The sequence below is a fragment of the Camelina sativa genome, chromosome 6, assembly GCF_030686135.1.
Source record: "Camelina sativa cultivar CO46 ecotype springtype chromosome 6, ASM3068613v1".
Taxonomy (NCBI): Eukaryota; Viridiplantae; Streptophyta; class Magnoliopsida; order Brassicales; family Brassicaceae; genus Camelina; species Camelina sativa.
In genome coordinates, this window is record NC_141885.1 from 26,277,391 (window position 1) to 26,291,679 (window position 14,289).

At 34.1% G+C, this 14,289-nt stretch overlaps 2 protein-coding genes and 1 pseudogene across 3 annotated transcripts; 1 reads left to right on the forward strand and 2 right to left on the reverse strand.

Annotated features, from left to right (window-relative positions):
* Nucleotides 1-17: 17 nt before the first annotated feature.
* Nucleotides 18-1,328, forward strand: LOC104793214 (uncharacterized). Its single transcript, XM_010519529.3, has 2 exons — nucleotides 18-790; nucleotides 909-1,328. Exons 1-2 carry the CDS (start codon nucleotides 176-178, stop codon nucleotides 1,002-1,004), a joined length of 711 nt encoding a protein of 236 aa, XP_010517831.1. The 5' UTR covers nucleotides 18-175; the 3' UTR covers nucleotides 1,005-1,328.
* On the reverse strand, nucleotides 1,272-4,020 carry LOC147943013 (transcription factor PAR1 pseudogene; annotated as a pseudogene). The gene has a single exon (XR_015559980.1). The product of XR_015559980.1 is annotated as a transcription factor PAR1 pseudogene (transcript).
* A 5,625-nt stretch (nucleotides 4,021-9,645) lies between these two features.
* On the reverse strand, nucleotides 9,646-14,289 carry LOC104793217 (mitogen-activated protein kinase 20). The gene is made up of 11 exons (XM_010519533.2): nucleotides 13,757-14,289; nucleotides 12,657-13,065; nucleotides 12,293-12,420; nucleotides 12,125-12,184; nucleotides 11,889-12,038; nucleotides 11,640-11,795; nucleotides 11,278-11,489; nucleotides 11,098-11,199; nucleotides 10,737-10,879; nucleotides 10,177-10,651; nucleotides 9,646-10,059 (listed from the first exon to the last, which is right to left on the reverse strand). The coding sequence occupies exons 1-10, from the start codon at nucleotides 13,781-13,783 to the stop codon at nucleotides 10,215-10,217; spliced, it is 1,824 nt and encodes a 607-aa protein (XP_010517835.1). The 5' UTR covers nucleotides 13,784-14,289; the 3' UTR covers nucleotides 9,646-10,059; nucleotides 10,177-10,214.

The following is a 14,289-nucleotide window of genomic DNA, read 5'->3' on the forward strand; positions in this document are numbered from 1 at the left end:
TCTTCTTTATCTTCTTTGTTTGGTTTTACTTTTCAACTTATAGTTTTGAACTATAACAATGCAACTAATATATGAAGCAGCCTTCAAGATATATTGAGTCCGTGAACGGAGTCCATACCGTAGCAGCTCAAAGTAGAACAAAAGATAGAGAAAGAGGAAACATACCAAAAGAAGAATGGAAAAGGTAGGTGAAGATGAGGAGAGGACCACTGAAGAAGCAAACGATTCAATTGACGAGACGAGGAGTGATAAGGAAGCTGAAAATATCAGAGGTACAGCTGCTGATCAAGTTGATCCAGTAGATTCTAAAGAAGGCTCCACGGGTCCATCTAACGCACACACTGTCGCCTCTATTGATCCTGATTTCAATGAATCTGATACGGAGGACGAAGAGAAGGTTCTCGCGTTTTTCAGACGTCATAGTGGTTTGATACCTGAGGTCACCGAGCGAAACAACTTCCCATCCATGAACAAGTCTGAAAAGATGATACTTCAGTTCCAAGAAGACAATCCTACAGAAACAGAACAAACAAGTTTAGTGTTCCACAGTTTGAAAGATAGCAGTGAGATTTCCGATATTGGTGAAGTCAATCTGAATTCACAGGAAGTAGTAGAAGGAAAGTCATCATCAGCTTCAAGTGAGGATATCGATGATGAATCATCCAGTAACTCAGACCTTGATTCCAGCCTTTCCAAGTATTATTTTGATGGGTCCTTACCGGTTTCGACTTATGTCGAAGAATTTGATACCCATCAAGATGAATCTACTGTACCTAAAGATGAAAATCAGGTTCGCAACTCAAACTAAACAAGTTTATGACACATCGTTCTCCATAAACACCACCAATTCAGTTGTAGCTCTACCCTCTCTCATTTGCATATTAAAACACTATCCTTACATTTTTCAGATGCCTCTACTGCGTCGTAAGCACCCCATGCAGCAACTAACTTCGTGGAAGAATTGTTGTGGACTCCTTCAGCTTCTCCGGGCAGCTAATCCATAATATTCAGACACCAAAAAAAGTTGACCCAGAGAAAACCAAGATTCTGCAATGAATAGATCTATGCAGAATATAAGGAATAAACGGAATAAGCACTACACCCTAGAGGCCAGAGCGACATATTCATAGCAGATAGAGATATGACACAGTTGTTCTAGTACTCATCACATCATGGTTTCTATTAGCAAGTTGCTCTTGTTCTTCATTTTCTTAAGTTTCTAAGCAATGGCTAGAATGTGTGTAAGTGTAACGAAGCACTGTCAAGCAATCTAGCAACAAGTGTCTCTTTGTTATTCATTCAACAGAAATACAGCAAACTGATGACAAGCCGGTATGAAATGTATTCACATATCACAACCTAAAAGCCAAGGATGCATCGATCACGTCAAACAAATAAAAAAACCAGAAACATCACAAACTCAACGAAAGCCAGGCAAAATCTTAGGGACCTAGATGACCCTGAAACTTCCAAAAGTTATGGTCTTTAGCTAATCCTTCATTCCATACTATCTAATCACATTCGTTCTGAATAGCATATGAACATTTTCGCTGCCACCAAACCAGCAACTCCAACTGATACTTCTCCTTCCAAGAAACTTTTTTCGGTCACCATAACAAGTTACAACCTTTGTAGCTCTGACTCCATTACTAGGCTCCAAAAATCCTCTCGTTCGATAAAGTTACCTTTTTTCTTCTTCTTCAACAACTCAACCTTCTTTAACTCAATCTCCATTGCAACGAGTCCTCTGTCTGCTTCTTCTCGAACTTACAATTCTCCCATATCCATCACTAACTTGCAGTCTCAAGCCAGAGACTTTCCTCTGCAATTTGTATATCTCTTCATCTTTATAATTACCTTTCTCTTACCTCTTCTTCTACTCTTAAGTTCCTCACTCTTCTCCTCCATATCCTTCACTTCCAAAACCCCAATTATCCCATATCCAAATCGCTAAGTAACTCTCCCTTCTCAATCTCAAATCTCGCTTTCCACAAAGTCTCCACTTCCTTCTCATAACTCTCAAAGCTCTCACCTTTATCCGTTAACCCTTTCTTCAACTCCACCGCCGTCTCATCTCCACATCTCACTTTCAATCTCTTCGAACCTCTGCTTCATAATCCACATTCCACAGTACGAGATTTTTAATTTTCCAGGAGAAATCAAATTCGAATTCGAATTCCTTACAAAAATAAAAATCGACTTTTTAGGGTTTTTACTTCTTTTTTTTTTAGCTTTGAGTGGAGAAATCGGACGGTTGAGGAATGATTTGACGATCGATCGGAGGGTAGTTGACAAATATTGCCGCGCGCGTTGTTAAAAGAGTTAAAGAGAGACTCCAACTATACAATTTAAGGGTCAGGCCCAGTTACATTAAGCCCAAGTAAAAACATAACTAAAGCAAAACGTTTTGAGTCGTGTAGTCTGTAGCTGTAGCCAAACTAACTAGCCATGCAGGATTTGGTGATTAGTTATAACTTATAAACCTAATTATAATGTAACACTGATCTAATACGTATGTGTTAAGAGTTTAAAAGTAAACTACGTATCTATTTAGTTATAGCAACTTCATCTAATACAGAACTTATACGATTTATGACTCACTTTATCAATGATTTTAATTTTTAAGTAAGTCTTGTGAGCTTTTCCAAATTAATGATTTTTTGTATAAAAATTCGATGATTCAAGAATATTTTTAATTTGAATAAATAAGGTTAGTAAGAAATTAATATTTTCCTGCTATAGTGCTATGTAATAGTATTGACACTATTGACTATAGTGCTATGTAATAGTATTGACACTATTGAAGAGGTCAATAGTGTCAATGTAATAGTATTGTAAAGTCAGAGGAATATGTACGTACTAATGAATCCTATAACTATCCAAATGTTTTTTTTTTGTTAGCGGTTAACTTAAAAAAAAATGTGGGTAGATGGTAGCTCTCTAGCTAGTACTTTTACACGACTAAAAAGATTGTCTTGTATGTACAAGGAATAATGTACACATGAACTCTCTATCTTTCGACTGGACCACAGGGGAAAACTCAAATTCAGTATGTTCATCATCATAAGCTTAAAATAAGTATCGACCGACTTTGGAAATCTTTGTTATAAAGCATGTGGAATGAGCTCATCCAAAATTAAAAATGGGCCACGCGTTATATTAACTAAACTTTCTCAATATCATTAATGCCAAATCTCAAATGCAAGTGCTACCTCGTGATCCAATTTAATATCTTGATGGCCTCAACAACTAAATAAGTTATGTAACTACACTGATCGTTCCCTACATTAATGGTAATTTTCGTTAGGGAACACTTCTCATAACTACGAAACGGCTTAAATTAACCAGAACTTAATAATATAGTCCTAATAAAGAAAAAAGATTTCCAAGAAAAAAAATGCTGAGATCTCTTTCCTCGTATATCAAATCAAAGCTAAATAGAAAAAAAAGACCATGTTAATTAAAAAAAAAAAAAAAAAAAAGATCAATGTGGTTTTTTTTTTCCTTTTTTTTGTTTTTGTTTTGGGGAATCGAAGAAAAGAAGAAGAACAAATCTTTTGATGTGGTCGGTCATCTTCAACCTCCGAACTTCATGTCTTCTTGATCTAAGCGTTGGAGAAACGAAGTGAGAACTTTAATAGTTTTGATCTGACATTGTAGAGACATAATGTAACCAGCTGTCTCTTCGAAGAGCGCGTCAACACCAAGCGCCGTTCCTCCGGGAATAATCCTCTGCAAAGCCTCGATCTTCTCCTTAACTTCGTCTTCTTCTTCTTCTTCTTGGTAATCTTCACGTACGGTTGCGTTAGTCTCTGACAATCTCCGTTTAGTTCTGCGCTCGAAACCAGCGGCGCGTGATTTCACGGCGGATGAGCAAGACGGTGACAGAGAGCGTCTGGTGGTGTCGGGGGTGGCTAGAGTTTCTTCCATTGAAGGAGAGAGAGAGAGAGAGGAAGGAATGATGATGAGTAGTTTTGAGAGAATAATGAAAGAAGTTAGGAATGTGGATGTGTGTAAAAGTGTGTGTTGTATATATATTATTTGAGTGATGATGATGATAGACAAAATGGCGTATGGTTAAATTTAGTCGGTTTAACCTGATTTTACTTTGGTTTATTATTGCTTATGGTTTGGTTTGTTTATGCTTTTTATGTTACATTTTTTTTGGGGTGTACAATACATTAGTGAAGAAGGTTCGGTTATGAAGGAATTTTGTGGTTTGGTTTGTCTAAATATAACGATGTAAATTTGTGAAAGTCGATAAAATAAATTCTATTTTTAGAAATTGAAAAATTGGTTTAATGGGCGGTATTGGCCATCAAAGCTGGGTCCAGTTGTACGTTAATTTTTATTTTTATTATCCTCGTGTTTCGGATTTTGGAGGTTTTTCTTTTTCATTTTTATTTTGCTTTTACTTGGGGTTCCATTTCCAGAGATTTGGATCTTGAAGAAGAGACATGATAGTTCACGCGCCATGTCGACTGGTTTGAGACTTTAGTGGACACGTCACTCACTTAAGTGGATCACGCTCACATGTAGATTGGATTATTTTCTGTTTGATAAATGAGATTTTATATTTGTATTTCTATTTTTCTATTTTGTTTTACTAATAGCTAGCTTGAGGTTTGATCTACTAAATTATACATCAATGATTCAATATTTGTATTTATGCCATATGTGTTGTTAAGAGAAGGTGTTGTTATTCTTAACACATCTTGCTAAAGTTTCATCCCGTTTAGGCTAAGCCATGAATATATGAAGACACATGAAAACGAAGCAAATAATTCATATAATATACCATAAAATTAAACGACGGTGAAAGAAAGAGAACTTAAAAAAAGCTATACGTTATTTTGTGTTATTAACACTTAACAGTGAGATACTGAAAGGAGCTATACGTTGTTTAAGCGTTATATAACTTGAAAGGAGCTACTACAGATTTTAAGTTATCATACGTGTAAAAGAAGAGAAAAAGGAGCTTAAGTTACACAAAATCAATTAGACGACGATAAATGCTAGTTATGCAGTTATGGTTATAGATAGGCCATTCGGGTGGTGCGTAGTAGTAGTAGTGGTATAGTATAAATAAGTAGAAGCTAGTAAATAACGTAGTACGGACGATACAAAAATTAAAGCACGACGCGCGTGGAGATAAGAAGGGGAGAAAGGATCCAGCAAGTAGGACAGGTGCATGGGAACAAGGGAGAGAGAAATGGGATCCACACAACCAAAGAAAAGAAAAGAAAAGAAAGAGAAGGAGAGAGCACATGTGCGCTCACATGAATATCTCCATCTTCGAAGCCCCATTCCCATGTGCCTCCTCCTCCTCTCTTCTAGTCTCCTTAATAACACATTACAGATAACACATTACAGACTGTAAGTAATATAGTAGATGGGATGAGATCGAGATCAGATAGATAGATACTCTTTTAAGAGATAGATAGATAGTGAACTAGTTCCTAGTTCGTACAATTGAGGAGGGGAGGATCTAATCCTACTAACTAAAGGGATCACATCCACATGATATCTATTGGGCATGGTGGCTACGTGGCACTCTTTTTGGGTCCCCACCTCACTGAGCTCCTAAATATGTCTTCTCATCTTTTTACTCTGATGTTTTGAAATATTTTTGTGTCATTGATGTTTTGTAAAAATCAAAAAGTAATCATTGAAAATATTTAAAATTTTGAATTGTTATTAGTTTAAAATTAAATAATATCTCTTTAGTCAAAGAAAAAATATATTTAAACTCAGTAATTATTGTTTTCTTAAACTGTCTAAAAGCTTCTAAACATCAATTTCAATTTTTTAGAGACAAATGGAGTATTTGTTTTTGTCAACTCTTCTTTCTTTTTCTTTTTATGTAATAAAAAGACCCCAATCTCCCATAATTCTAACCATGAATAAACAACAATCTCAATATATGTATCTATAGTATTTGTTTTTGTTAAACGGCCAAAAAACAAGAAGAAAGCCAAGGAAGTTAATGTTATTGGATTCGAATATAGTGTTATATTAATAGAGATATCATGTTATACGACTTACATCTTAATACATCAAACCGTTATAATAAATGTTACTCAGTATTGATTAATTCCGGATTTAGTATTAATACCATATGAGGCTTTAAATTTTTATTGTGAAACAAAAGTTATACTAAAAGAAAACTGATAACATCTTAATTTTGCTAAGTAAAAAACAGAAGATTTAATACGATTTAATGGTTAAGATTATTTTTTATTTTTATTTTTATAAACAACACTAAAACAAATTTCTGATTTTTAGATGCAAGACAAAATAAATAAAAGAGGATGAGGAGGAGGATGAGGAGGAGGAGGAGGAGGAGCAGGGAGAGTAGAGAACTAAAGATGATGAATGATACTATATGTTTCCAAGGAGGGGACGAAGAGAAGAGGTGTTTGGTTGGTTTCTCGGGATTGAGATTTACAAAAATCGGGCGTCTTTCTCATTTCACCATCTACCAAACTGACACTCACCCCAATTCTAGTATCCATTTATTTATGTATTTGCATTTACATTAAATTTGTTACAAAAATATAACACACTGAAATAATTTAATTTCTTAGCTTTTAGCCCAGCTTTCGCATTCGTCTTGGAATAATCAATTCCAATGTCTTTTTGTATCTTCTTCTTCTTTTTATTTTTATTTTTTATCCTTCCAAAAAGTAACTTTACTTTGATAATGAAAACTAACTAAATATTCATATCTAGGAAGGGATTAAGACAAGGCAAAGATATGTGTTTTTTTTAAGAGTTGAGAAAGGGAGAAAAAATGATTATTTGGTAATGGTTTAGTTACACAATCAAAGGACAGTTGTTAAGAAATTCTCTTCTCTTTTTTCTCTAATAAGGATGGGCTAAACAGGTGGGCACACCATGATGGGTGATCTCTGGGACAATGCTTACAGTGTTTTTGGGTCCATCTCAAACGTTTTTTGTCTCCTTTCTTGGCCTCATTTAGTTTGCACTTATACTTGTCTTATTTTAATTATAGTAGATGTAGATGTAAGTTGTTTACTTCTCTCTTTTGATGTAAACGTTTTACATCAGAAATATAATTATAACCAGAAAGAAGCAAAAAAAAGGTGTAGATCTCTCGGAGATCGAAATTTTATATTATGTAACACAAAGTTTTAAAACAAGGTTATATTTTATGGCTAGGCAATTCATAAAATATGACTCAATTTAAAGCCAATCTATACTAAATAAAAGTAGGAGTTATAAGTTTCTAAGGCTGTCCACATAGGATTTTAAACAACCTATCGGGATTTGACATGTCACTCATTAACATTTTTTAAAATTTCCAGAAATTTTCTATATTAAGAATTATTTTAAAACAACCTATCAGGATTTGACATGTCATTCATTAACATTTTTTTAAATTTCCAGAATTTTTTAGAAAAATGAAAATTTTAAATTTATGAAAATAAAAGAACTATGCATAATATCCCACATCGGTTAAAAAAGTTTTAGACAATGGTTTAGAACCAGTATAAATAAGATTAATATGCTTCCAACAACAAATGGGCAGGAAAGCTTGATTTATCAAGCGTCCAAGTTTAAAAATTATTCGGTTTGATCTGGTTTTTTATTTGATCAAATTAAAACTTTAAAAAGTTTTTAAAAAATATTATAATTTTAAAAAAAAATTAAAAGTTTAAATATTATAAATATTGAAACTTTTAAAAGTTCTTAGCTTTTAAAAAGTTTTTAAATATTATAATTTTTAAATTTTAAAAGTTTAAAATATTATAAATATTGAAACTTTTTAAAAAGTTCAAATCTTATATTTCGAAACCTTTTAAAAAATTAAAATACTATAAATATTGATGTAAAACATAAATTATCTTATTTATCTACGTTTGTGTTTTTTATTTCTTATGACTATAAAACATATTTTTGTGTATGATTTTATAGATGAGTTGATATTCTTTCATTAATTTTTAATTTTTGGGTCTAAGGAAGAAGGATTGACATCGCAAGACCTTGATTTTATGTTTGAGTCAAGTTTTGGAGTTTAAAGAAGAAAGATGGACGACAAACACACATGTTTTATTAGCTATACATAAACATGACCAGGGTTATGGTTGTCACGATTATGGTTTATTCACCATCGGTTGTGGTTAGAAATTTTGTTTAACCTTAACTATATAATCGTTTAATAAACGGTTATACGGTTAGGTTTAAATACGGTTCCGGTTCAAGCGGTTATGGTTATATACGGTTACAGTTATTTGAGAATATGATATAGTTGATATTATTTGATAATATAATATAATTGATATTATTTTTATTTATACTTAATATGTTCTTATAGTGTACTCATATTTCTATATATCATATGATTCATATTAAATAAATTATTATTAGTATATTTTATTATGTTTATTATAAACCAAGTAAGGATTTTGGTTGGAAAAGATTCTAAACGTGTGGATCTAAAACAAAATAAGCATATGGATAAAATTATCAATAATTGGATGCATGTGTTGACTATGCTGCTCTTCATGAATTTCACAAATTTTATGAGAAAATAAAAAATTTTGTTCTTGGAGTTTGATGGGTTAACAAGTTGTGTGGTAGTCTTAAAAAAAAAGTTTTCAGTGGAAGAATGTGAAGAGTTGACGAGGAAGAAGAAGAAAAAGAGTATAACGAAGAACCATACGGTAAAAGTAACAATGAAAATTACCACAATTTTGACAATGAAAATGATAATACTATTTTTTTTTTTATAAGATAATGTTTTACTACCGTCATCAATCATATATAATTTTTATCAAAATATATCTAATAAACTCACGCGTCCACCTAAACTTTAAAACCACCAATAGTGATTAGGCACCTCACTAATTAACATTTTAAAAAATCTTCAGAATTTTCTATAGGTTTTATTCGGTTTGATCTAGTTTTTCATTTGATCAACTTAAAACTTTAAAAAGTTTCAAAAAACTATAAAAATTTTAAATATTGTAAATATTGAAACTTTTTAAAGTTCTTAGCTTTTAAATTTTTTTAAATATTATAATTTTAAAATTTTAAAATATTATAAATATTGAAACTTTTTAAAGGTTCAAACTTATCTTATTTTTTATTTTTATGAGAAAAGAAATCATTTTGTTCTTGGAGTTTGATGGATTAATAAGTTGTGTGGTAGTCTAAAAAAATATTTTTTAGTGGAAGAATGTGAAGAAATTGACGAGGAGAAGAACAAAAAGAGTATAGCGAAGAACCAGACGGTAAAAATAATGATGACTGACGATTACCACAAAATTTGACAATAGAAATAACAAGAAAGAATATGAAAAATAAGAAAACATTGAATAAAAAACACGAAAACATAGGTGGTAGTGATCAATTAAATATGAAAACGAGTTAAATTCATGATGATAAAATTGTTTTGTTTTTCTGGTGGTCAAAGAAATGGTTTAAGATATGTGAGGTCATCAATTTAATTCGCCTCGCTGGGATGTCGAGTTAAATTCATGATTTTTTTTATCAGATTTGATTTTATTACACAACTGATTTTTATATTTAAAAAAATTGTGTATTTGAAATTTAACTTTTTCCTTAATAATAATTTAAATGTTTTATAAGTATTTTACTACCGTCATCAATCATATATAGTTATCATCAAAATATATCAAATATATCCACGTTTCAAAACGTAGTACATAGAAAGAGTGTTACTGTAGTGCTCTGGAGATTAAGAAGTGCAGTATAAGATGGAACATGATCAAAATGAAAAATAGGCGAACTCAACTGTTTACACAAAAACATATACACAAATCGTTTGGTTAAAAAAGTTTTGATCAAGTGACAATACCGCTTTCTGTTTCTACTGACATTGGAAGAACAAAGTGGCGCCTGTGAATGTGATATGGGTTCCCACCACCACATGCGTTCGGATGTGCCATGAAAACCATCATCATCATGCGCATCCACCCTGATCCTCTCTAGCCAGCGGTTCTTTTAAACTTGAAAAGCTCAGAACCTTTCTTGTCCATTTTATATGCCAGAATATAACATCCGTTTATTTATCTGTCGCATTTAGAAAAAAAAAAAAAGGATTAACATTAATAAATAAAAAACATTTTTTCTCATATGGTTTGGTTTTGTATCAGAGAATTTTCTTTTATGATAGACGTTGAAACATACGATGTTTCGTGTGATCAAAGCTCCCGCTTAGGTGGAGACTAGTACATCTTCGACATACCATACCGAACTGCTCCAACTTTCCGGTGAGCAGAACCACCAGGCGCAGCAGCTGCAGCCGCTGCTGCAACTCCTATTCCGGCGGTTGCCTGTAACAGATTTGTGTCGATTATAATCCGGTCGCTGATGTTTTCGGCTTTGTTCATTCCCGTTCGAGCCATGATAAACGGGTTGTTATCTATGTTGATGGCTACATCTGGTGCGTATCTATTATACTGAGGTATATGTCTTGCCTGCTTCTCAGACTCCATAGTTGCTCTTCTCTCTTGCTGCTTTCCCATGGAGACTGTTGCAGCAGACTGTTGTGCAAAGGGGGGATTGGTACTCCGGATGAATGATCTTGGGTCATAAGCATCTCTGCTGATTCTGCCATTGTCGAAAGGTGCGACAGGACCCATGAATGTGTTTGGTTTGGCGGCTGCGTATATAGAGATGTTTTACGGTTTATAGAGTTCGGTTTGGAAACATTTATGTTGGATTCAGGATGAGTGATTAAAAAGTACCTGAGAGGTTTCTTTGAGTTGCTTGTAATGTTGCATGATTTAGAGGAATGTTTTGAGTAGTTTCAGAATTCAATGTGTTTGTGTTATTCATAAGGTTTGGTTGTCCTCCTCTCGCTACTGTGGTTGAGTGTATGACCGTTGATCTGAAATGATACAAACACAGAGTCAGTAAGGACATATTCTTTCTTACGGCAACAATACTAACTAAAGAAGTCTATATATCGAAGTTGACATGATCCTCATAAAAACTAGTGTTCAACACAGATAGTCATGGTTTCATGATTTCATCTTTTTTTATCCTTTTCATGTCAATTGATATTTATATACAACTAGCATAACAAGTCAGAAACAGAGGATTTACCGGGGAAGAGAGGCATGTTTCCTTTCTAGAGGCGCCACAGGGCCTGATTTACCACTGTTTTCTTCAAGATGCGCAAATTGTCTTCTAAATTGATCAACAGCACTGCATAATATACATCAATGTCAGTGATAGGGTGTGACATAATGCTTGTTAAAGAATATAATCAACAAATATTACAACCTTGGGTAGAGGAAACTGGCTTTATCAGCACCGTTCATGTGATCTTTAAGCAGTTGAGGATGGTATTCAAGTATCTCCCTAGAAATTAACTCTCTGATATCGTCTTTAGTGACCTTTCTTCTCTCAAACTCAAATTCCATCTTTGTGATGGGCTGACATGAAGGCTCCCTTTCCACTTTTGCTAATCCCTTGAAATATGGGTCAGCAAGTGCCTGATGCAAATACAAGGACAAGAGAAGTTTAGAGGGTAACTCCAATAGACCACACATATGCATGATACAATCTTCTTAAAACGACAAAAAAATGGGAAGCTGATACTTGTAGATTTGACATGATTATGTAATACAGAAGTTGAAAAGCACCTCTTCAGCTGTTGGCCGGTCTTTTGGATCAAAAGCAAGAAGCTTCTCCAACAACTTCAGAGACAAAGGATCCGCATTTGGAAATTTCTGAGCAAACGGAATGGGTGGCTTTTTCCTCATGCTTGTTAAGTATCTCCTTGCCTTTTCATTCCTTACCTGTATAATATCATAAATGCAGAGTATTCATCTTTTGTTCTTGCATAAGAGTTGTATAAGCTCAAAGCATTCTGTTTACAAGAAGATCAATACCCGCGAGATGGTGTCCAGGGAAGGTGTCCCTAGCAGATCAGTCATTAGATCCAGCTGGTGTACCACATTCTTTCCAGGGAAAAGTGGTTTTCCCATCAATACCTCCGCAAAAATGCAGCCTATACTCCAGATGTCAATTGCGGGTGTATACTACAAAGCCAAATACATAAAAATTTATCTCCCAGTAATACGCCATATAAAAGATGATTGTTATTTAGAGAGAACAGATGACACACCTTAGAGTAAAAAGATCCACAAAGCTCTGGCGCTCTATACCATCGTGTAGCAACATAGTCCTGTAAATTTGATAGAAAATAAGGTTGAAGAATATCAGGTCCTGCAATGTATTCATTCATATTTAGAACATCTTCAGTGGAAGAGAAGAAAGCTCTTATGCAACATACCGTCCAAAAGATTGTTGTGGGAGTATCATTGAACGCAACCCTTGCCAGTCCAAAATCGCAAATCTTAAGTTTACAATTTGCATTTGCCAATATGTTCTTTGGTTTCAGGTCTCGGTGGTAGACATTAGCTGCAAAAAAACAAGTACATAAGATATCATAGAACAACAGATAAAAGTCTCCAGCAGAGTTAAAGTTCAGATATATTGACAGGACCAGAATTCAAAAGGCAAACATTAGGAAAGCGCATAAATCAAATCCAATGCATCAATGTATGAAATAGTAGAGTAGGAAGTAAACGCAAATCTGACATACACTATAATCAGATACTGAATAAATAGTGGCCAAAAAAAGAAAAATGGACTACCTGTGTGAATGTACTTGAGTGCGCGCAATAACTGATAGAGGAAAAACTGGTAATGCTCTCTAGTCAAATCATCATTGGCTTTGATAACTTGATGAAGATCAGATTCCATGAGCTCGAAAACAACATAAATATCTTTAAATTCTCTTCGGGAAGGAGGAAGCATAATGTGCTTAATTTCAACGATATCTGGATGCCTTAGAAGCCTGAGCAGTTTGATCTCGCGCAGAATCCTAGCAGCATCAGATATATGCTCAAAAATATCATGTATCTTCTTGATAGCCACTTTCTCACCGGTAAGGGTGTCAATGGCAGAGCAAACAACTCCGTAACTTCCTTTACCAATAACTTCTTGAATCTTAAATCTGTTGGCATCGCCATAGTCAGAGAAGAACTCCATCTCCAGATTATTCTGTTACAAAAATAGCAATCTCAAGTCAGAAAAAAACATTATAAACTGACGGGACGAAACTAGCACGCACGAATAAACAAATCAATTGAGCCACAAAACAATACATCAAAAAAACATTTAAGTTGATGAAGAGCAGCATAGTGAAGAAAAGGAACGAACAAGTAAAAAGTGAAACAAAAAGATTCAGACAATAACAGGTCAAACATGATTAGGAACACAACAGATAACAGAACGAAGAAATTGTGGTTAAAGAAGAAGACTAGTGCCTTTTAGGGTTATAAGAGATTGAAGGTTTTTGAGTTCAAAGCAAGCTTTTTCGTTGTTGGTTGTTCAAAGGCAAAAAGAAGAAGAAAAAAAAAAAAGGGGATAAATGTTGCTGAAGAAGGGCTGTTATAGACAACAGATCATAATGTGCCGTTTTTGTTATTGTATAGACAAACAGATCATCATGTTATTATGCGTTGTTAGATTGACACTTGTAACGTTTCTTCATCTCAGCTCATATAACAGAAAATCAGAATTTGCCCCTAAAAACGGCAAAAGGATTAAAACTTACAAAACACACAAAAACAAGATTAACCGAAACACACATAAACAATATATCTCACGGACACAGATAATAGTATTGGATTCAAATAATTTGGCAAAAAAAAAAAAAAAAAAAAGAGAGCTTTTTAATAAATGTTTTCACCTTCTTACGATGATCTTGCTGCATCATGACTCAATTGAAACAAGCACAATTGAAAAACCCGGAATTAAAAAGCCCTAGAAATCAGATTCGATCTGGAATTGTTTGAATCAGATCAGCCGCATTGGCCCCATCGACCACTGGACCACGAAATCGCGAAGCTAGAATCAGACCTGGTTCTGCTCCTCCGGCAATCCTCCACCGACAGAGACAGAATCGCAGGCGAATTTCTCATTCACCTCTCAATTTCACGCCCCCCACCCACCACGGAAACAGAGAAAACAAAAAACCAACCGTAATCAAACAAACACAACAACAGCAGCTTTTTAAGATGAATGGAGGAATTGATGAAAGCACAGTGCGAACAACAAGAGCATTGCTTTAGTCGCACGTTTTCGTCGGCGCGAGATCTGATCACCGACACACAAGGGATAGAGAGAAGAGAGAAGGAAGAGTGAAAAAAATCAAAGGAGAGAGAGAGAGAGAGAGAGAGAGAGAGAGAGAGAAGGAAGGAATCTATCTAGAAGAGAAGAGAG